At 36.3% G+C, this 25,353-nt stretch overlaps 1 protein-coding gene across 29 annotated transcripts in view; it reads left to right on the top strand.

Moving 5' to 3' along the window:
- LOC121300760 (RNA binding protein fox-1 homolog 1) overlaps positions 1–25,353 on the top strand; it is a 580,013-nt gene that overhangs the window by 157,352 nt on the left and 397,308 nt on the right. For 28 of the 29 annotated variants that reach the window (XR_005947563.1, XR_005947564.1, XM_041229575.1 and 25 more), the window contains exon 3: positions 9,008–9,061. Coding sequence is in view for 26 of the 29 variants with exons in the window: in XM_041229575.1 (XP_041085509.1) it covers positions 9,008–9,061 (54 nt within the window). In the remaining 3 variants the exon portion in view is untranslated. Of the gene's footprint in view, positions 1–3,465; positions 3,482–9,007; positions 9,062–25,353 lie in introns of those variants that run through there. The other variant, XM_041229591.1, reaches the window with a different exon arrangement.

Here is a 25,353-nt window from a genome sequence, read left to right on the forward strand (position 1 = left end):
GATGTACAAACCTTGGAAAAGGCTACCTGCTACTAAACTAAGGGATTGCATGGGGATTCAAGATATGCAGGAAAAAGATTAAGAAGCCGTCCATAAAAATTAGGCATCATAAGTTGCTATGGAAGTTGTAGGCACCAATAATTGGACTGTGCAGGCTAGAAATATTTCTGTGCATCAACAAGCCTGATTGCAGATTTTCATAAAAACTACCACTATGCCATCTGCTGGATATGAAATTTGTCTACAAAGTATAAAGTGGAGTTTCTTGAAAGTTATTATATTAGGGAGAACAAACATTCACAGCTTTCTTTCTTTATTTCCTTCTTTATTTCTTTTTTCTTTCTTCGCTCTCTTATAATAAAATCTCCGATATAGCTTGTCTACAAACTGTATTAAATATTACCCAAATCCATCCTTAAACAGCATCCTCTTTAATATGACACAATCAGCACTCACTTCCCTGGGGGGTTAAGAAGATGAAGTGTATTAGATTCATCCAATTTTTTTTTTTTTATCAAATATATTGCTTTTCTGGTATAGTATATTATTTGCTACATTTTCTTTAACTGAATAATATATACTATAAATTGTGCAAATTATCACAGATGCTGCTAAGACTTATGACAGATATAAAAACTGAATCTGTGATTTACCATAAGTAAAAAAAAACATTATACTTTAACCCATGTGTTTGTTACCTTACCGAAAGTAAAAATGGAAGAATGTCTTCAACTTTTCATCCTAAAAATCATTCAACATGTTGCTTTATAATTGTTTAAAACCTGATATTATTATTACCACTTTGAGCTTTTAGATAAACTGCATGATGTTGTTTCTGCTTTCACATATTTTCCACATACCTACACATGCTTGGTGCACTACATTTATGAGAAGAACAACAGGCAAAATAGTAATAACCCAATATTGCAGCTGCATAACACCATCTGATAGTAAGGGGAATATAAAAAGCAATTTAAAATGACATTTGAGGTTACTTACTAATACATTCTTTTTTTCTTATTAAAAAAAATATTTAAAAAAAGACTTGAAATGCTTTGTAAATTTCCTATACTAAAGCAGTGGCAGGAAAAGGTATTATTACAGGGACTTTTATAATTTTGGAAGACCTAAAGCAGGATATATCTGTTGCACTGTAATTACATTGGTAACATAGAGCTGCAGTTTAGGACTTGAAATGAAATTGCATAGTGATAGCTTAACAACTGAAAGTCTATAATGCACTATTAATCAATATAGCAATCAATTTCTTTAGAGCTGCCAACTCAATTCAGATATAATGTTGTAGGTAATACAGTGCACGGCATATTGTGCAACAGATTTAATGAAAATATGATTTTAGCAGAGAAGGCGGTCAAAAGAAAATCCCAAATGGGTTTTCATGGTGCTTTGTACCTGTCTTCTTGTAAGTGGGAGGGTCAGGTAATATGACCTGTGTTTTCATATTTTGGGCACACTAACTCAAGTAATAGTTGGGTCTAAACTGATTAATTATTGTGGGGGTTAACTGTATATACACTGCTTGTCCACTTTATTTGGCCATGTCTAGCCTTGCTTATTTGCATTTTAACTTGCCCTTGTCTCTTCTCCCTGTATACCCTGGGTCCCCTTATTACTGATTGGCCAAACGAATACTATAGTTTAATTAAGCATCACTGTGGATCAAGTACACCTACCAAGGCTGAATCTGTATCCTGTTGGCTGCTGGTGATAATTCACCCACCCATCTTTCTAGAATCGTGAGGGGATAGCTTGAGGAGCATCATCCATTACCCTCACAAGCCACGGATCGCAATTCAACTGAGCATGTTTATGATGAAGTTGAATTATGCATTTGTCATTACAAACCTCCACTAATTACATGAAACATTAATGACTGAATAACGAAACATCCCTTGAGGCACATTGTGTCAAGGCTTTGATCAAGGCAACAGGTGGACCAATGCGTTATTAGGTACAGGACCAAATAAAGTGTTCAAGTTAAAAAGAAACTTTCACATTTGTGACAAGAAGTTATTCAACTGTAAACATTTAGAAGGGAAAACAGTCACTGATTTAATTTTAGAAAGAAAACAAATAACATGCAAAGAGGAAGTTCTCCCTAAAGACATATTGAAATTCTCATCATAACCACCCAACATTAAAGCCTACAACTTTCTTCCCTTTCTTTGAAATAATATCCCATCTGTTACTCTGCACAGATTTGGCAATAGAAGCATCTGTTTAGGTTGTTCGTTCTCATAAATTATTGTGCAACAAACTTGCAATGGCCCAGTTAATGGAAATATTGTAACAGTTGTTTCAGCTTTTGCCAGATTGGCACAGAGATGCAGGTACATTTCTACTGCTTGTAACTTAACATGTTCTTGAAACAATTTTGATAAACAGGAGCTTCTCAATGCCAGATAACTTCATCTAAAATCAGGGCCATCTTGTGCTACAGTACTCTGTTCAGAAAACTTGAACTCATGAGTTGTTTAAAGGTTTATTCAAAGTCTGTTGCATGAATAAAGTTTGATATTTATTAAGCTAATACTGTTAGGAAACTATCAATATAAACATAGTTAAACAGGCTAATAATACACTAATACATCCTCTCTAAATCCTCTGAAAAAGAGAAAAAGTTAAAATAAACACAAGTTTATGATTTTCTTTCTCTGTATTCATTCGTCTTTATTATTTTTTCTTCTCTCCCCTTCGCTATCTTCAGTTTCTTTGAACCTGATGACCTTTGACACCGCATATTGATGCGTGCATATTTCAATCACTTCGAGTGAAAGCCGGACATGCAGTTGAAAGTCAAGTGCCTGTTCATTTTGTGGAGACAATGGCATGAAGCAAACCCTCCATGAGTAATAAACAAAAGTAAGGCTTTAAGCAAGAATGGGAGGAAGAGTTTGCTTTCACTGAAAACAATAGTAAACCTCTGTGTCTTATCTGCAATAAATCTCTTACACACCAGTCTGTACCAGGCGAACAACGTCAAATGTCATTATGAAACAATATCACAACACATTGTCATCTGAATATCGATTGTGGTGATTGTGTATATAAATATAGTTCAACTTGTCATTCTATATGAAACAGTCAAAGACCCAGACATCTCTATTGGCATGTAGCCTTTATGACTGCTGCTGTACAGTACAATGTAGTTGCATTTAAGACATGTCAGTGGGTTGGGTATATCTTGTAATGTTTTGACTCAACTGAAAGACAGCCTTCACCCTTCTTTAAGTGGATTTGAGTGGAAAACCCCACAAAGTGCTCCTGATGAATTATAGTAACGAAACGCAGCACAAACAAACATATAGGATGTCTGAAATCAGTTCATTACCACCGGCCGTCAAGCATTGATCCGTTACATTCAGTCTTTCTGTCACTTTCCAGTCCTGCAGGTGATGGCCTTCTATATCCTGGATTAACTAAGACAGCTGCTGACATCAAAACTCCAGTAAGTCGCCAGGTCAGTTCCCTGTGGGTTAAAATCACAAAGCTGTAGAAATTTGAAGGTTTCCATTGAAAAGTAAAAGTGCTTTCATAGCTTTAGATGCTGTATTTGACTGTGAGGTATGTGTGATTGTGTGTAAAGCATGCAGTATTCAATAAGAGGTGTGTTATTGATTGTGTCTAACATGCATTCTTGGCCAGCATTCCATTTGTGTGTTCTTCTCTTTTATTGCTAGCTTGATTGCAACTTTCTTTTTTGATGGTAATACAACACAAGCAAAAAGACATTTAAATGTCTCTGTAAATGATTTATATTTATCTTTCCAGAAGGGATGATTGTTTTGTGTTGAGATCTGTATTGAAGTAGAGAAAGATACATATATCAAAATGTGCTTAATATGTCTCATTTTCTAGTGTTTTTGTTGCTATGTAGCTGCCGAACTGCAAATAACAAATGAAAGCAAAGAACTTATAGGAGGGGGTAAAATGACAAGGACCTTCAGTTCTTACATTAGACAATATAACATTTTCAAAACCAGGGATACAAATGAGTTCTCATACCATCTTTGATTGGGGTTCTTGTCTTCATCCCATACAGCCAGTGCAGTAAAATGAATAAGATACAACACAGCGTAGTACTGCTAAGTGTATAATTATTTCAGATTTATCTCAAAAGAGTATAATTACTTTGATAAAGAGTTGCACAAATCGTCCTTTGAACGATAGCCAGTTGTAAAGGAAGCTGTTATTTAATTTGCAGTCATTCAACTGTTGTCTGAGTGCTGTTCTAAAAGTAGAGATGCTTTTACAAACGTTATATTGCAACATTTATTTATCTTTAATCATAGCTGCATCTCAGGCCTTCGTTTGTATATAAAATAAAGTATAATGATGGTCGTCCATTGTGAAAGGCACTTCATAATAATATAATATGTTTATTTTTATTATAACGCCTTTCATAGTGGACCACCATCACAAAGCGCTTTACAGATGTAGGCTGTGAGCTGTGTCACTTACAATAGGACATTGATATATATATATATATATATATATATATATATTATAGATTATATATTTATAATATATATATATTATATATATATTTAGATCCTACAATAAGCGTACATAATTACTTGCTAAATGTTTCGACTAGCAGTGTTTCTTAATGTTAATAAAAAAAATTCTGTAAATGTTTGAGTTTATTTTACTATTTCTATACAATAAAGTATATACAAACAATATAATAATTGCATGTAATAATTTTATTATATATAACACAGTCTGGAAAGCCAACCAACAAAGACCAAAAATACACTGTACTGTATAAATCACACAACCAAAATAACCCTGGAGATGTGGATCACAACGAAACAACATAACTGTAGAACTACTACATCTAAAAGTTACAAGAAATTAAAAAAAAATAAAAAACGCTGCAAAAACTGTTTTGAAAATACAATCTATTTATTTTTTCTGAAAGCAAAATACTCCTGTAAATCCGTAAGTTTATGAAAATGGTATGCTTTAAGACTATTTGAACACTTCAAGATCTTTAGCGATTTCATTAATATAGCCAAAAAAATATCTGTTTTGTGAAAAAGCTTGTGCTTGCTTCTTTAACACGAGATTTCACACTACTGGATTTATTGGCAAACGAGTTAAGTAAGTCAAATTGAGCTCTCAGTGTCCTTATACAATTTGCTGCCCTTAAAAGTGCAAGGCTATTCCACTGTCATTTCTATTGGGATAGAAGGAAGGGGAGGTGAAGACTGGAGCAGTGAAAAACATTGTTTTGTAATAGTGAGGAGGGACTGGAGGGCTCAGAGAATGGGATTGAATCTTGGAGGCCACGACCATGCTGAGTTCAAGGTCAAAAGCACTCGTCAAACACTTAAAAAATATCCTGATGAGACTTGACAGGTAATAGGAAGGTGTTACATTTTAGCAGGATGGGGATTTAATCTAAGTCTTCCAGGGCAGAGGTCAGGATTGCCAAGGCTATTGACTTGAAGGGTTTCCATATGTGCTTTTGCACTCAGCCAGCCTTGCAAAGCCTATTTGCAATATATCTTCTATCTTACGAAACCATCTTTTTTTTCACTCCCTTTAATAGTAGTAAATTCTTCTTTCTAGTCAATCTATAGTGGGAGTCTGCAAGTGCGATGAAACTTGTATTAAGATGTTACAGTTCTGGGATGTTACATTAATATAGCATCTTTGACGTTATTTTAGTTGGCAAATTAGTTTGAAGTGTGCTGTTGCTAATGAATAGAACCTACACAACTTGATGTGAGGGTGAGGCCCTCATTGTAATATTGAATTGCCTGTTATTGTGATTATTATTGTGATTGTTATTCTAGATAGAGCCATGGGGTTTATTATGCATTGTGCATGCTGTTTATCAAGTGTGTTTGATATATGACAGTGTATTGCTGTATTTAGATTAGGGTGCTTCCATTACATTCCGTTACCATAGCTATACATGTGGATCAAGTGTTTTGCTATTGTCATATGTTCGGTAATCTTCCACTAGAATGGATAATGCTAATTCAGCCTTTGCTGGTTATAGTTATGGACTAAACAATAATAATGACAATGATAATAATAAGTAAGCAATATAATAGTTTAATGTTTGTTTGAGTGCATGCAGGTTAATTACTATTAGATCAATAATATATAAACCATAAAAAATGTGTGTTTGTAAAATTTGTGTGTACAGTCAGCAAAGGGTTAAAAAAAAAATCCTAGTTTCCTTGTAAAATCAAACTCTAACTGCAGTTTTAGCATTGAGATCACAGCCAAAGAGCTATCACAAACTGGCTAGTACCATTTTGTTCTAGAAGGCAAGACTCATTTTAAGGTCCACTAACCTTGACCACAGTAACAGAAGAGCCCAGTAATTAGCATTTATCTGAGTTTATCTCCAGCTGATGTTGTTACAGTTAGCCTGTAGGTGTGAGCCTGAAATGAAAGCTGTCGTGGGGGTTTTGTCCAAAAAGCAGGGGAAACCCTACCTGATTAGAAATGGAATTCCCTGTGTGGGGCCAGACTTTGTTCCCTGGTCCCAGAGGTCTCCTGCTGGAGAAATGATAAGAAACACAAGCAGTTCTGGGCCCATTGTGATTTCGCACGCTGCTCAGCCACAAGCTGTAAATGGGGTTTTGAAAATGCTGTCAAGTGGTTCTGAATAAAATATATGAAGCTGATTCTCAGGAGCCCATCCCATCTGTTTTGGTAAGGAAATTGGTGGGAGGAAAAAAACAAAACAAAAAAAAATCACACCACATAATGGTTTCACAATTACACTAAAACAGGTAGCAACGCTGTATACAAGTTAAAATATGCTTGTTATTAACAGTAGGGCAAATGACCCTTTATGGAAGGCAGTGGCAATTTAGCCAGGCTTAGGCAGAAGAATAAAAATTCACAGCTGGCTTTTGTGTCTTTCTTCTGGTCCCTGGGGGTTCTGGCAAATGAGGAATTGCATTTTAAACGTGTCAGCCTGCTAACATATTTAGCACTGGTGCTTAATAAAAACCCTGTAAAACGGGGAATGTTTCCCTAATCAGCCCCTGAGGGTTTAGTATTGGCTAGCAGTATGTTTTTGGTACAGGCTGGTTCAACTAAGAGGTAAGTCCCCTTTGATTTGTTATGTGTGGCAGTTTTCAAGCAGAGAGTACAGTTGAGTAAACTGCATTACCAAGCTTTCTGTGCTGTTCGGTTCAGAATCCCCTGAAATCTAGACCTTGTATTGCAGCTCTCTGTAATGCAATTCTGAGTCTGTATACTTTGTTTACTTTTTTGTAATCCAGATCTTATTTAAAGCTGACAGCATGACTAATTGCCAGTAAGCCAGCTTCGACTGACGTGTTTGACTAGCCTTAAGATCTTCCATGTAGATGCCCAATGTGCAGGGATCCATTAACACAAGACTGCCAGCCGACTGTCATATTTCTCCTGACGTTCATCCAACCCCCGCTGAAAAAAAAATAAAATAAAAAAACAAACAATAGAGAGTGAGAGAGAGAGGAAGAACAGGCTATCAATTCAGATAAAAGGAATCTTATCGCTCTTTTCAAGTCAATTGGCTATTTATTCCTGATGAATGAGTGGGGAGGAGGAAGGACTTCATATCTCAGCATTTGGACCGAGATCCGATCAGATTAGGCCAGTCCTTCGGACATCCTATTGTGTCCTTCATTCATCCAGCCAGTCTGAGAGGAGCCCTGCTAATAAAAACTGAGTGTGGTAGACGGGGATGAGGTCTATTTTAGAGGATCCTTTTCACTGCCAAGGCCAGGGAGAGTAAAGGGTCGTCCGTCTGCTAATGAAATCGATAGAAATTAGTTCTTGACATACCCTCCACTGTTTCTATATGGTACTCTCCCCTCCTACTACTCTTTCATTACATGCACATGGGGGGCTATAATGTCAGCTGACTCACATAAAGCACACACTTATTAGTATCACATAATAAACTTCGCTGTGCTTTGTTTAGAAAGCTGTGGTAAAGCAAAGGGATAAAATAGGCATTTTATCCGCAATCACTGGGTAAAAGAATAGTAAATTGCAGTAAAGCTTACAAAATGTGAATTAGTTAAGGGCCCTTATCCAGTGAAGAATAGCACAATGTACAATTGACTGTCAACACATGAATTAACAGAATTTGTACATTTTCATATTATTATGAAATAGCAAGGGAGATAATGAGGAAGCACAGTACAAGGACCAAATAATCACAGCTAATGCAGATACTCCCCAAGCTACTAACAGAAAACCACATGGGTGTCTTTACAGGAAATGAGAATTCATTAATGCGAAAAAAACAAACAAACAAAAAAAAAAGAAACGTTCTTCCTTTCGGTCATCAGTGAGGAAAGATCTAACTCCTAGATACTGTGTTGCATTGACCTCATGAGTACATGATAGAACCCTGCAACCTAGGGCTGAGGCATTGCTAGGCTCTCTCCATCACAATGCATTCCTCAGGGTCATTATTTCACACCGCTAACCTCACTTAGCGTGATTAGTTGTATAGTAACTAGTAATTAAGGTCTCATTGCAGCAAGGCGATTTCTAGGCCTCTAGGACTATTTCCAGAATGATGGGAGAACATGTCTCGGAGTAATTAGAAGGCGAGAACACTGTGAAATGAGTGGGAGACGTGATTTCTTAGTGAGATCGTTCCTGCTAGGGTAATAGTACTTTCAAAAGGTAAACCAGGGTTTTATCTCACATCTCTTTTTAACATGGCTGTAATTATTAGACACATTTGTTTTTTGGTTGTTCCTCGTCACATTCTCTGTAAAACCTATGGGGATAACCTATGGGGACAATCATGTAGCACACCTATTGCAATGCCAAGGAAGATAACATGGAAACCATTTTACCGAGAGTGAATAAATAATGTGCTCCCAGCATGCAGAGGGTTTAACTATGTTTTATCCTGATTACATCTGATACATCAAATTCCTTGTCTGTTGCAATCACTAGCATTCTCACAATAGTCTGGGTAATAAAATGTAATCCTCTTTTGTTGCAGATTTTAACTGGAGCTTGCTCCGGGTCCAGCCAAAAACCAGAAGACACTGTTGATGTGAGTTCTATTTTAACTTTTTTTGTTTGTTTGTTTTAATGATTTCTGAGTTCAGTGTGATGTTTGATTGAGCACTAAATCTGAGAGGGGGCGTGGGGTGGGTGGGGGTGAACGGGAGCTTTCTCACTTTGAAGTCGCCCTGTGTATGAGCTAATCCATTAATGTGTTGTGTTCCTCACGATTTACTGCAAGAGATACAACATGAGATAACGTATTACCCTTTCAGAGGCTATCCACTGATGGTTTAGCTTACAAGCCATCACAGCAGAATGCAGTTTAATGTAAAGCTGTTCGGTACACTGTGCATGCATCCTCTGACAAAGTAAATCATATCAGATACAGTTCTTTATTATGGCACACTATGCATGCAGCTGCAGGCAAACCAAATCACATTGGATGATGCCGTTTATCACTGCTAGGATTGTGATCGTTAGATAATAGGACTATACCTAATATTAGTGCTTATCCAGTTTGAAAATTGTACAGCTGGGCATGATTTTCAGCTTGCCACAGTTACAATTGCCAACTCACAGTCGCAATTCTGCCTTTGTGGAGTTTAAAAAGGACTCTCTATCTGCAAATGGTTTTACTCTGAACCAAAATCAAAGGTGCCGTAAAGCCCAATGCTGAAAGGTCAGAAATGGTAAGATGTTCTCCCACCTGTAATAGGAATACATGGGAGCTTATATTATTATTATTATTATTATTATTATTATTATTATTATTATTATTATTATTATTATTATTATTATTATTATTATTATTTATTTATTTCTTAACAGAAGTCCTTATCCAGGTCGGCTTATAATTGTTACAAAATATCACAATACAAAGGGCCTCATTCACTAAACAGCGACAATGTGTTTTGTATGCAGTAAGCCCCTTTGCTGCGTTCTTTGTACACCTGCTGTATTCACTAACTAGTGGCAGGCAACCTAGCGCGTGGAAAAAAGCATGCAGAAAAAGTACCGCATTCGAATCATTGAAATACAATGAATAATGTTAATGGGTGAAAATGCATGCAAATTACATCACAAAATACCGCAAGGGAGGTATTTCATATGCAAACCATATTCACTTAAGGGTGCTAACTTTACTAGGTGCCTCAGGACATGTTAAAAGTATTAAAACCAGGTGGTGCCACAGAACCAGCAGAAGAGCTGCACAGGAGAGCGAGAAGAAGAGTCCGGAGGAGAGTATTTTGGACCAGGCAGACATTACTAGGGCTGTGTGAGGAGGAGGTAATACAGATTGAGCACAGATCATACTAGCCATGAATTTCACAGAAATCGTGTGTTTAACTGCCTATTGTGAAAAATCATGTGTCAATCAATGCATTTGACAGTATTTTACATTACTCTTCACCTCTCCTGTTCATACTTTTATGTGCTACAGTAGCTGTACACTGTCCAGAGTCAATGCCATGGATCTGGTTACTACGGCAATGGGGTCAAACAAATACCGGCAACCTAATTGGTGAATTCCTCATACTGTACAATGACATAATATGCGAGTCAGAGGTGGGAAGTTTAAAAGAGTTGTTTTGATAGTTGATGTATTAGTTTGCAGTGTATGATTAAATGCAGACAGCTGTCAAATAAAAAAAAAAGCTACAGTAATTTCAACAGAAGATTGCGTTCAGAGCTATGAAACGGGGACTTTGCATGCAGATGGTGGGATTCTGTTTTGCTCAACTTATATGTAATGTGTCTTTGGATCATCTAAGAAAAGGCACTATGGACAAGCTCTCAAGAAAGAGCACAGAAAGTGGAGAAACACACAATGTCAACATGTTTGAATTAGATAATAATATTGAAGAATATCTAAAGGATTCTATTTATTGTAACCATTTTCAAAGTAAATAGTTGTCGCTTTGAAATGTTTTGACTGATCAGAATCCTCTCCAACCCCCACACACTACATGAATGTTATAAAATACTGTTCTACTGAGTAAGCTGGCTTCTTAGGGTCGTATAGTACATTCTATTAGTCTTTTCTTTAGCCATTACCTTAAATATGAGTAATTTATTTTTTTGTTATACTTATATATTTGCAAGTGTCGTTGAGCAATACGTGTTTTAAAATGTTTTCCCAATTTTCTTCCCCACATCTGCATGATTAGTTTCTTCAAGCTTTACGTCAACATAAATGACACATAAAACATACAGAAACAGCGGTTACCATGTCAACACCAGACACAACCGTGTTTGTACTGTGACCTTGTGTGTCAACCTTCATTTAAAAATGTTTGTCAGTTTCCTCAGTAAGCTAATTTGCTGAAAAATGGCTGTGATGGTAATAGCTAAATGTAATCTATTGATGAGATTCCCAGCTCTATCCGTGGTGTGAAATAGCATTGGGCAACAACGTGACATATCATTTAACATCTAAAATCTAACAATCCATGGGATCAACTTTAGAGCAGCAAGTATAAATACTACCACTCTTTAATTTTGGATTAATCCAGCTTGGGATGATTTATCGACCCACTTATTAACATTAGCACATACAATAAAAAGATAGTAAAACAAGGTTTGCAAAAAAAAAAAGTTTATAATGAAACCCATATCTGTCTATTGGCCTGTCTGTCTACTTTAACTACCATCATAGGCTTGTATTTTAAATATTAAATATTAAATATTGTTACAGACCAAGTGACAGAGATCCTTCCTCCAAAGAAAATCAAAGGAAATACATGATAAAAAGAGCCTGAGAATGCTTTATCTATCACATTACTGCAACCTAATTTGATTTAAAAAGAAGTGACTCCATCCACCAAGCCTATTTCTTTTTCTCTTGAAACTTCCTTTCAAGTGCTAAACATTTCATGTTCTCAGGCATCTCTGTGATGTTGCAAGAGAAATTCATCACAGGGGCTTTAATGACAGCCTGATCGATACTTAACTTTTAAGAAAAAAAAAAAAATTGGGAAAATTTAACAGTCAGACAAAGGCACTGCAATTCTGCTGAGCTAAAATCAGCCATTTGGTCTGGTTTTAAATACACCTTCAATCAAATGAGTAAATCCTTTCAGTGTAGCTGTGGTGTTACTGAATGTTCAAGACCCATCTTCTAGCACAAACAAAGTTTTCCCTGCAAAGCACGTAGGCAACCAGCATACACTCCCTGTAGTTTTTCTTCAGTTTTAGTTTCATTTCATAACACTCTAATTTATAATTTGCATTTTGTAGTTTATTTAGTCCCCTTCACAGCTTGCTTTAATCAAACCAAACTGAGAACTCCTGAAGAGACAGCCTCAGTTTGTTTGGGAATATAAAATGAGTAAGAACCAATGGGAAGGATTTTCAAAAGGTCGTAAATGATAACTCCAATGTTAATCAAGAAATCTTAATGTAGCATTGATTTTGGCATTTTCAAGCGGTCGTTATGCCCTTTTTGTTATTAAATAATCGTCCTAATGTGATTTCTGAAATGATGTTGATTTATGAACTAATGTTAATATTTTGACGAGCAGTGCTTCTTGTGACTGTGTCTTTTGTTTGCATGGGAATACTTAAAAACTGCTGCTATAATAATAATTCATTTATTATTAATAGTGTTATCATTCAATTATACAAAATCTTGTTTTTTATTTACAATGAAGGTAACCTATACTGTGCCGACCAAAAAAAATAACTAACTACAAACATGAATGACACTTCAAACATATTTATTAATGCCTACAATTGTACATACTAAAATACATACACAAAATAAATTCTAACCAATATAGATAAATAGCTTACCCCTGCCCCATCCAAAAAATAAATAAAAAAAAAACACCCAAATGCCAGGTAATCGTAAATCAGCATTGTATATGTGAAATTATCTAGATAAATGTACATTCTCCATGACAAAATACAGAATGTTATATTAAGTTTACAAATTATACTACATGTTCCCATTATTTTTTATTTAATTTCAAATTGGCTTGCAGGTGAGAGAGTTGTCTCGCTGTACGCTAGTAGTTTCCATAACAAAAAATTGTGCTTCCGTTCGTTTTTCTTGATCTCACATTTTGATTAACGAGTTTCCCTTATTTAGTCGTTGAGACAGGAAGTGATGTAGGTGACATGCGACAATTAAGCTTTTTAACAAGAAATGCGTTCATTAACAACCTCATTGACTCAATTCCAAAGCATTAGCAGATTAATTTAACACATTTTGTTTGAAAATCACTTGCTACTAAAGCTCTCGTTACTATACCAGAGTTCAATACATTAAAACTGGTTTTTAAAAATCTTTCCCATTGTGTCCCCTATTCTCCCCATTTGGATAACTTATGCAGTTACAGTACTAACAGAAATGATTGTCTGTCTTAGGAAGATAGATAGACAAGCATGCAGGTTAACAGGCAGACACACTTCTGAAGCACATATGAAACAGAAAAAAAGGAGCCTTGGTTTAATGATTGATTTATTTTCCAACTGGGTTTTACTGTACTAGAACATGGAATTGAGATTGCTTAAAAGACACCAACCATCGCTTCGACGTATTGTAGTTCAAATCAAGGACTTGTGCCCTATCTCTGCAAGTTCTCTTGAGTTTTGATAATACATTAACAGCGACATGTCCTTTAAATGTACCCACAGAGTGCAATAATATTATTTCCAAAAAGTAGATTCCCTTTTGGCCATTGTAAATTACCCTAAACTGATATAGAAAAGCAAAACCATGTTAATATTAAAGTGGTAGAACACTAGATTCTATTATCTCTTTCACCAGACTCGCTCTATAGCCCCATTATCTAATTATTGTTGCTCGAATTGCATTAGAGCCCCAGCGATTTGTCTGCTATCAGAGGAGTAATTGACATTTTGGTTACCGTCTCATGTTTATAAGATCTCGCCAAGCCAAGTACTGAAGAGTTACCTTCTCTTCAAGGCTATTAGCTTAATCTGGGTCAGAGGAAAACAGTGCAGCAAGACTGGGCACCACTTATAACACTACAAGGCAGCATCTTCACCTCAATACAGGTTACAGTGTACAGCAATATGGGTCAGATCTGTTTGCGATGCAGAGGATGTATATATGCAATTAGTTGCAATGTACAGTTGCAAGTCTGAATTGCGTATTGATACATTAGGTTGTGAGGTGGGTTTATAATAAAAACAGTTACAACACTAGAAACAAGCACCTCTGGATAATTTAGTGACACAAAACTGAGCCTAGGTTTGTGACTAGTTATTAGTATTGACTCCTTTAAACATAAAACCTTGATAAATCGGGCCTATTGCCTCTAAAACTACTGTTAACTACACAGCATCAATTGACATTACACAGTGGTACAGTATATGTAGGGCTTCTGTTTTTTTGTTTGTAACTGATAAAAAAAAGATGAACCACCCCTGATACAAAAAATTAAATTGGTTTATAGCCAATAAACACCAGAAAACACTGGAAAAACAATGGAAATGATTACTTAATTTACGTTGACAACCCCTATTGGAGACTCCACTTGCTAGATTTAAGACAATATTACAATTAGGAATGGAGGCTTGTTCATGGGGTTTAAATCTGTATAACAGTTATTATACAGAGGATTTAAACAGAATTGCAAATTGTGGCAAAATGTAAAAAAATGCCTACAAACAAAAAACCCTTGAAGAATGTACCCGTGACCATAAAGATTTAGTTGTGGAAGACAGCAAAAGAAAGAAGATACAAGTGTCTAAGTACTGTCGAGTTACTACTATAAATATTTAGACAGAAAAAGAATGCCAAAGCAAAGTGGAAAGTAACTGAAAACAATAATTTGATACAGTATATAAAAAGCAAAAGCCCCCCAAAAAACGATTTGCAAAAAACTTGAAAATAGCTAAAGCTAAGCACCAAAAAATGTAATTAATAAAATTACCAGTACGGTATAAGAAGTATTTGTTATCAGTATAAGAGTTCTAAGCCAAAAAAAATAATAACATGGAAATAGTGTCAATACAACTATAATGTGCATTTTAAACTTTATTGGATGGTTTTACAGACTCTAGTTAACATTAATCTTGAACTGTTTTACCTAAGGTAAAGCAAGATTAGAGCTAATCAGCGTCTGTGAAACGAGCCATGTGTGTCTTACGTAAATCCAATCTTTCTATATCAGCAAGTCAAACAACTAATTATGCTTTGGTGACTGCAGATTGCAGATAGACATCACAACGAAGCAACAGTGCAAAAGGCAAAGGTGCTTCATAGTTAACCTGGTGAATCTAATTTAAAGCCCTTATCACATTGTGGCCTGTGTGAAGAGAAAACATCCAGTTCTTCTTAGCACAGCTGGGTTTATAGAAGCAATATTTAGGGCTCTCTTGTATTCCAATGCAATCAACATATGAATTGGTGTAAAAGTCAAATTGACCTTTCACAGACAGAAAACGTGCTTTTAGTGCAAAACCGATTTTTCCAACATTTCAGGAAAAATACATTGCATAAACCCAGAAGCACCTTTCAACCTAGTTGAGCTCTGCTGCTGCTACAGGCAGCAATGACCTCCTGGCACAGACTTATACTGTATGTATACAAAATGAATGCACAACTCATACTCTAAATAAAAATATCTAATCCAGACATTTTAATACATCAGTCACTTTAATGATTTAATTTATTATTTAGTATTTTCTAATTATTTTAAATGAATTACCACAACTATTTCCTAAGAGGGACTATAGCAATAAGAACCTCAAATATATCCTCAAACAAAACATATTCACGTGGTTGCCACATTTTAAGCTCAGATATAATAATTCTAATCAATGCAGCATCTTTAAACAGTAAGTATAGATGCAAGGAACAACAGTGTCTTAAATTTAACTAGACCAGTGAGCAGCATTGTGACAATGGGCTTTCCCTAATGTCACAGTAATTAAAGTGAAAAAATCTTCTACTTGTAGCCCTGAGCTAAGGTTCCATGGCTGGTTAATGAATTACGTATTTCTGTGGAAAATTCGGAATCTTAACCAGTAGCCTATTTATTACAGGATCCATTGGAGAAAGGCTTGAGCAAGCAACCATTTCTGCCTTACTAAATCTATATGCTGTAGAAGGAGAACACATTGTTTGAGACCTTTTGCATTGCCAACTTGCTCTCTACCAATAAGCTAGCCACATTACAGAATGGCACTTGAAGAACACACAGGTATTTGCTGTTTAACCAATATGGTTTTATGTATAATATATGACACACAATTCAACATCATGTTATTCTGGATGAAATATTGACAGGAACTTTGTGGGAACCTGTTGTTGACCCAAATATAAACAAAAAGAGTGCCAGGAATACTTTTTAAGGACATGCATTGCGATCAGCAGTCTGGCGGTGAAGTCTTTTAAAGGGCATATCTGCATATGGCGGTGTTCTCTGAGTTAATGATTGCATCATTAATGGTGACATGCAAGAACATTCAAATATTACAATAGACCTATAGCACTCCTCCTTACCCGTGTTACTTTACTTGTCAGTTTCATTTACTTAAGCCAGAATCATTTCCTGGAAAGCGTGTACTGAGTATGTCCTTCCTGAAACCAAGGACAGCCACTGAATACACATGGTTTAAAAATGCAGAGAAATAAACACAATACATCTATTTTTTTAATAGGCAGTAAACACAAAGTACAGCTTTTGAGCTTCCTCTGTATTTTAAATTAATTCCCATTGGGTTAGATTTAGCTTTAGTTTCAGAGGAATTAAACTTGGCTGTATTTATCATAAAAAAGAATATTCTTGGGAGTATAATTGATAATTGAGATATTGTGTGTAGCAGTCCAGTAGGCTTCATGTTGTTATATTTATTTTATATGTTTATAAGTAGGTTAACATACAATAGATTGTTTTTAACTCACAATCAACAACATCAGCTAGTACAAAAAAGCGACCCCTAAAAACAGCTTGACCTTATGTTCTTATAAATACATTGAATTGTTTGGTACAAAGTGTAAATGCTCAATTATTTTATGTAAGTTTTCCTGAAGATCAAACCAACAGACAAAAATAAAGCAAACAGTTACAGGTGAAATTAAATTGGAAATCTGCTTAATTACCAAGGCTCAGATTCAGCAGGAACTATTCTTCACAGCTCTCATTAAAGCTGACAGTGGAGGGGCAGCAGACTCATGGCACATTAATGTTGCTCTCATTAACTCAGAGTTTACACGAGGTACCCAGTCACACGTGACTCAAACAGTGCCAACCTGCCTGGCTTGATCTGTGAAGGAAGCCAGCATTTAATTATCCCAATAAACAGTCTTCCACTACAAAATAAAAAATAAAAAAAAGTTGTTTATTTTTAGTTTGGTAACTTTATTTTGGTGCATTGTTCATTTCTGGAAAAAAAAAAAAAAAAATAATGAGATGGGACATGAAAATAGCAAATTAAAACTTGTTGACCCAGTAATTCTATATTCATAGTATTACAATTAGGCTGGGATCACAATAGGAGCAAACTCATATACTAAGGAATAGATACAATGGCCTGTCCTGTCGTGTTACTTTGGGCTCATGTAGGTTGACAGGTCCCACTGCTGTGGTTACCCATTGGTTTTCTGATAGACTGTTCTGCAGATCCACCTGCTCATTCTGGATTGTCCTCATGCTCACGGTACAATTGAAATACATGGCGACCACAACAGGATAAATATTCCAAGTACATGCTGCAGATTCCATATGGGCAATGCTATTTTCAGCCTACAGCTTTGCCTCAGACAGAATATTACATACGTTGCATGTCATTTGCTATTCCAATCAACGCAGGGCTGGGGGATATGGCACATAGTGACAAATAAAAGTTACAAAGGCATTTTAGCAGTGTAAACATGATACGCCTCTATTTAAAATAGCCACCACGATTTGGAATTGTTAATGAATGAAAATTGGTGTGACTTAAAAACAGCTCTTAGAAATGCTGTTTATTAGCTTTGTACGTTGTCATGAGATCGAGTTGTCTTTTTGAAGAAAAGGGTAGTGAAAACATAGAATGGTGTGGTCCAGTGATTCTATAAACCTTATAGAAATGAGTGACAAGTAAAATACCAGTGAGAGTTCTACTCTGAATAAATGTAGCTTGGAACAAATGCTCAAGTACTGAAACTGTAGCCCATTGGGAATGGCAGCATTGCATGACCATGCAGTGCTATTAAAAATGTTCGATGAGCTGACACAAATAATTGAACTGGATAAAGTTAATTATTATGTAGTAATTAAAATGGAATTATTACAGTATATAAATTAAGTTATCATTTTCCCAAACAAAGGCAATTGAATAAAAGTCAGATTTTGTTGTTTGCTTTTCTCATTTAAAAAAAAAAAAAAAACTTTAAAAATGTAATCGTTGAAATTTCAAAAATGAGACGGCGCCCCTAATAAACTAATAAATATTGCATCTTCAGTAATTACTAACAAGGGCATTTTTAGATTGACGGCACTTGATTTGCTCTAGGGCTCCCTAGTTGTTGTTCAGATGGCCTCTTCAAACAGTTAAATTCATTTTTTTGGAAGGCCGTGTTGTGTATGTTAAAGCCAGTCCAGTGTGGTGCTGGCAGCAAGGTTTCTGAAGAACTGGAGAAGGCCAAATCCTACACTATCTGCCAGGAGTCCTCTCAATAAGGCCATCACTCTGCTCTGAGAGTCACATGGAAGGCGACGTGTAAATACCCAGCAGAAAGGGATTACTTGCTCACAGCTAATCTGTGTTTTATAAGATTAGATGGGGTTTGCATGGTGCTTCAAAAAAGCAGTGCAAGAGACTGTTGTGGTTGGAAATCCTAAATTACATGGAAAGATGTCAGCCATTTGGACACAGTCTAAGACTTATTTGAGTCAAACAAACGAGGTGCATTTGAAGATGGTGTGCAAACAATTGTGATTTAAAAATAAAAATCATCATGCAGACTGTAACAGGGCAATGTTACATACGTGGGTCGTCGCTGAATAATACTGAATCAGATGCAGTGAGGTGGATGTTGACATGCCGCACACGCGTGCAGCTTTAATGAACACAAGTGCTGCCACTAGCGTATCAGCAATGGTAGTTCTAATGCCAAATTTAATAAAGGCAACACAAAGCTAAAAATAAACAGTTGCCACACAGTTGCCACGAGTAACCTCACTAAAAAAGATGTCTCGCTCCAGAAACCTACCCTACGAAACCTCCACTGTACTGTTGTTCGCATCAAATTCCCTAATCTAACCTAGCCAAGTCCCCAGGATCCTCCCGACGACTCCAGCCTCTTCCTGATGGCCTCAGCTGGGCAATGCCTTCACGATCACCATCTTGGAGTGGAAGGGTTTTGTACAGTAGTTCTCTCTGGCACTGATGCTCTCCTCCTCAGTATACACGAACACAGAGGCTTTCTCAGCGCCCTTCTGTGTAGCCATGGCATTGCAGAAGCCCCAAACGCCAGAGCTACTGCATTCTTAAACAGGTGTAGGCGCCCTGGACACACCCCTTAGCCAATAGACCTCCTTATCAGCTCAGCTCTGGGTAAGCTTTCCTGTTTACTAAGCTGCAGTGCAGCTGAACCAGTGTCAGAGTCCTCCCTGTCACACAGACCCAGTGAATCTAATGGGTAATACAATGCATTTCATATAATAGCTTGGAATTAAGCTCTAAGTTTGCATGCTTTGCATATGAAACCCTACGTTTTTATCTTTTACCTCATTTCCCAATACTCTCAAATATGTATGTTGTTAATATACCTTGGGTCCCATTTCTCTTTTGTTTTTTTTTTTTTTTTTTTTTTGGGGGGGGGGGGGGGGGGGGTGATCAGCGCAGCCCATGGCTTGTTTGTGGTTCGTTGTGTGCAAGTTCTGTCTGTATTGTTTATAGGATTCTCTGTGATCTTGCTTCTTTGTAGGTTGTTCAGCATTTCTGAACTGCTGCTCCCCATTCTGGTTCTGGTGTGTGATTTGTTTTTTTAAGTAGGCTTGGGGTTCTATACATGTATATGTTTGCTAGTAACTGTTGTGTCTTTGTTGTTTTCTACCTTTGGACCTATTTGTTTTAAGAATGAGTGTCTCTTATGGTTTGCTTCTTTGTGCTGAGAAACAGTCCATTCTGCGGCGCTGACAGGAAACCATTTATAACTGAAGATACTAAATAATAGCATCTGAATAAAATCAAAGAAACATTTTGCTGTAGACACACTTTTTGCTGCATTGAACTGATGTGTAACCCAATAACTTCTATTTTTTTGAGGGATTTTTTTTTTTTGTGCATGTGCAGAATACAATTAATACATTTCTTCGCTTTATTGGTGGAACAAAAAATTAAAGTTGCACCACTGTCACTTTTTAATTCCATCAAAATAACAATAGAGATGATCTTTATTATGGAGATTGATTATGCTGCAGATCAGTGCTATGGTGTTCATTGCTGTACCAAAGCTTTTGCTTTTGTTGTTTTCTACTTTTTTACTTTTATTTCTACTTCTAATGAGAGTTTGCTTTTGTTTTCTGTATATTAAATTTGTTTGATTGCGGTGTGAAATTTAATTCTGCTGCCTAAACCTGGCTAAGTTGTCTCCATACTATATGTATATGCTTTGCCTCAATCTCTGAATATATTTACCTGGTCAGTACCTGTGTGATTGCAGATGAGTGTTATAAAACTACATGGGGTTGTCATACAGTAGTCCTTGAAACCTTAACCTTCAAACTCCAAACCTTTCTAAGGAAAATCCTTTAACCATCCTCCCAAGCCCTCGTTGCCTTTAATTTGGATCAGCAGTGAAAATCTCTCCTGCAGAATATTTGGAATATGGAGGGATAGCAAGTTTTTATGATTAAATAATTTCTCTTTCAGTGGACCACAGAACATTTGTGGAAAATAATTGCCGGCATTCCAAAGAGTGGTTTAATCTTGCCTCACTTTGGGCCAACATGATTATTGTTTCATGTCTGCCCATTTCAGTAAAAGCTGATATACCTGCTCCGCTTCACTGAAGGTGAGTCAGCCCCTTTTTTATTATATGAAGGCAGCTTCATGGTAACTTATTAAAGGGGAAAGAGAAAAAGATTAAAGGAGTGAAACATAAGCCTGCTCATGCACCAAACTGTGAAACACATGAAAAAAAATATCCACTCTTAAAAATAAATAAATAAATAAATAAATAAATAAGCAAGTAATGTTTTAAAACAAAAAACAAAAAATGTACGTATAATGTTGCTTCTTCAAGAGACAATAATTTCTGCCCCTCGGTCCTTCCCATCCTGTAAAAGTATAGAAGATAATTAATCTAATACAAACAACAAGGCATCTCTACAGGGTTTTCTTTTAACATTATAGTAGGAAAAATAGCATTGAGATACAATTATAATATCTGTGCGCTACTCAAAACCACAACATTGGAAACACAACACTGAAAACCCATTGCAGTGGTCTTGATGATCAGGCACACTGGTGCTGATATGTTACCGTGAACCTGTAATGGATCACCAGGGAGTATTAGTTCATAAGATTGTGACAGCATTGGCATATGAAAATAGGAAAAGCACTTTGTTATCATTCTACCAATGTCTCATAATGTCATAGCTGCCCATGTGCCACCATTGCCCCTTATTTGGTAAGGGTTATTCTGATAAATGGACTTTCAAAATAAAGGTTAAAAGTAATGGGAAAATGTCACAGGTGGCTGACTCATTTTATTCAGGCCCCTTACCAAAATAAATCCTGAATCTGTAAAAATGTGTCACTCCATCAGTACAAACTTATTTTTGATTTGTTCCCCTTGTGCTAGAAAAAAAGCTTAAAAGAGACTTTACAAGATAAATACACAGCTTGCTGGAGCCAAGTTTCTGTCACCATGAATGTCACCCTGTCATCCCTTTGTTTCTACATACGATCTGCACTTACAATAAATCCTAACTGGTGCTGAAGAAAAACATAAAGCTAACTAGAAGTGCCCCATAGCAATTTAAAGAGTGCATATGATATTTGTGCAGTGCCAAGTCAGTCCCTGTGTGTTGAGGTGTTTTGTTAATTTGTATTATATTGAAGTCAAAAGAGGTAACAACAGCAACCAAATGCTCTGGTAGCTTATACCTAGGGACCCACATTGTCATGGTCTTTACAGTCTCAGCACAGCATGGCTAATCCAATTGTATGTATGGCAATTTAAGAATTACTGTATGAGGTAAAGGACACCCAACATGGCTATATTGATGGCATATTAAATTTGATTATGTCCTGCTTTATCTAAGAGAGACGTGTTTATTCATAACTGTCTTATTTATGGTGAAAACATTAATGGATGGTAAATTAAAAAAAAAAAAAGCATACACTTGAAATACAGATTCATTAACTCTACATAGTTACACTGTAGTTAACATCTTTACATATAACACACAACTGTATTGTACTCCAAGTACATGTGTGAAATATAAAATAAAATAGTGTATCCAAAACTTCCCTTAATCCATTGATTTGTTGGACATTAATTCTCTAGCCTATAGACATTGGTACTAACATTTTTTTTTGAAAAGCAAGCAACAATAAAATAAACTATGGTAATGAATCAGCTTATTGTAGGGCTCACCTTGTGCTAACACACCCACTGAAGATTTTCTATAAGATCAATGGACAACAACAGCGTTAAGAAGAAAATCACATCAGAAACACCTAGTCTGCAGAGCAATGTTTCACCTATTCCACTGTGCACATTGAATCAAAAATTTGCAGTGTGCCTTCTAGTGTTTTTGGGGTAACTTTTTAGATTTTCCAGTTCCAACATGATGGTTCTGCATGGGTAACGCTAAATACTCAGGTTCTGAGTCATAAGACATTCAATATTCCATTTCTAGGTGCTTATGTCTTCCCCACTCTCATTGTTCATTTACTGTATGTCATTAATTGATTGCATTTGGTATTTAGAGCATATCCCTCAAACATCAACTGCACTCAATAATCTTGACAATGCACCAGTTATACAGTTATATCCATGCTAGGACAGTGACTTAATATAATTCATCTCTAGGTAAAAAAAAGCATAGCATACATATTTTGTCTGCACAGTTTTGCTGTAAAAAAAAAAAAATATATAGTTTTGTGGAATAGGTAGAACCCATATTTTGTTGGTGTTTTTTTTTTTTTTTGTTTGTTTTTTTTGAGGATGAGACTTACTGATCTTTCCAGCTTATGCGTGACATTTGTTCTGGTTACTTGAGCAGAAGCCTGTCTGGCATCTTCACCAAACACTCAGTCAGGATTAGATCAGCTCTTTCAATGTAACTAATACTTATCTCGGGTGAGAAATGAATACAAATCCTTTGTATGTTTTGGCTCTGTATGCCAGAACTCACTCAGCTGAAGCACACAAAACCTACAATACCTTCCCCAGATTAGAAAGCTCTACTTTGGCAACAGTTCGGTTATACATGAACATTTCCTACCTCTCGCTCGGGGTAGCAGTAGAGTTTCAAAAATTGAATATGTATAGTCTTAGTATTGTATTTTAATGGAGATGATTAATTTCTTAGGAAAGGTACTTTACTAGCTGAACCAGAGGTTGGTGTCTTCCATTCATTTATACAAATGTACCAATAAGCTAATATTATATTCGACGTATGATATGTCTGTTAAAGTTCAATACGGGAATGAAATCATTCAGTAGAAATCTTAGGGATTTACATTCCAAATGGTATTTGAAGCACAATCATGGAAATTTCAGGAGTGAAAAGACCTTTGTTGCTAGATAGCCAATAGCTCATCTGGCAAGTTTTTAACAGCATATTGGAGTTAGGGCAGTGATATGAAAAATGATTGCTGTTAAGAGCAATCTATTGTGAATTGTGTTCGAAGTCTATATGCTCCCTGGGATAGTTTTTTAGCATGAGTCTTAGTTATTTGTTAAATAGGGGTCATTCTGTTCAAAAAGTGCTACCAAACTGGGACTCTTTGGTTGTGCGTGCATTTGCCCAACAGGTAGACAACCAAAGGCACTGCTCTTCTGAAGCAAATTAGGTCTTACATTTAATACATAGCTACACCTTTGATTAGTGGTAGTCTGAAGGGCCATAACAGATTGAACTTTTTATAGGGAATTAAATTGATAAGGGACATACAAGTCTATTCAATTAATCTTAATGGCAGGGATCTAAATACTAACATTAGAAATAAACAATCATGCACTGCTCGGTGTCCGAGTTTCACAACACTGAAATCTTTATTAATTTATTATTAGTTTTACTTAAACAGAGGCGATACTCCCTCAACATTCAGATCAATTGAATTGGCCCCGTAGTTGGATCATGATGGCGCCATGATGCCTTAACGTTACCCATGTCTTGTTCTGATAGCAAAACAAGCAAAGGGAATGAAAAGGCAAAGTGTTACAGATGGCGAGTAGCAAGGGTGAAGTGACCTGACACACACACAGGTTTAATAGAGTGACAATGGTGTACATTACAATTCAACAACAATGGTGACAAAGGTGTAAGTCCAACAAAACACGAAGCGTTGTCTGGCCTAATACAGATTCCAACAATAACTGGAGGGCCTCAGTTGCTGCACACCTAGTATACAACTAAATCCAACCCACACAATCAGCACGTCGCCACGTTCTATCCAATCGGCAAATACAACTGTGCTGATTGCCCAGATGATGGCTGACTTCCGTTTCACTTCGGGGCTGAAGTTGAAGCACATCCTATGAAGAGCGTATTGTTCCCCTAACGCAGCGCCTTCTCTGGTCGGGAAGGAGATTTACAACTCAGATCCCTGCTACAGTGGCTTACAGGAGATCTTTGGTAAGAGCTTCTTAATTATACAAGAGAATGGAGAGGGTCTTGTTTTTGCTGTTCCCCTGTTGAGTAACGCCATGGATAAATGCAATCAAGCAATGTCTTTTTTTGCTGCAGCTTTCCAGCATGCCTGCTGTTCTAGCCTCCAGAATACTGGATTACAAAGAGAGGTATCCCTGAACAATAACCTTCCCCCTCACTTTCTCCCATTGTCTTCATCTATAATTTGCTGCAATAAGAAGAAAAAAAATGTGTGTGTTGTTGTATGATTCTAAGAAATGATCCCCCCCCCCCCTTCATAGGGAGCACAAGTCCTTTGCCAATAAGTGAATCCAGCTCATTGAATTTCTACTCTTTGGAGTCACCCGGGCTAATAGTTGTCAAATTGTATTTTTTTTTTTAAATCATCCAAGCTGAAATTGTGTTTTCCTGCTCTCAAAGGGTGCAGTTTGTTGCATACCTATTATATACTTTGGTAAAAATGAACCTATTTGAAGACAACTAACCCCAGCAATACCTGACAGTTTTATTTACGTTTTTTTTTTTTTTTATCTTGTATGGTATCTTT

The sequence above is a fragment of the Polyodon spathula genome, chromosome 26, assembly GCF_017654505.1.
Source record: "Polyodon spathula isolate WHYD16114869_AA chromosome 26, ASM1765450v1, whole genome shotgun sequence".
NCBI classification, from domain to species: domain Eukaryota; kingdom Metazoa; phylum Chordata; class Actinopteri; order Acipenseriformes; family Polyodontidae; genus Polyodon; species Polyodon spathula.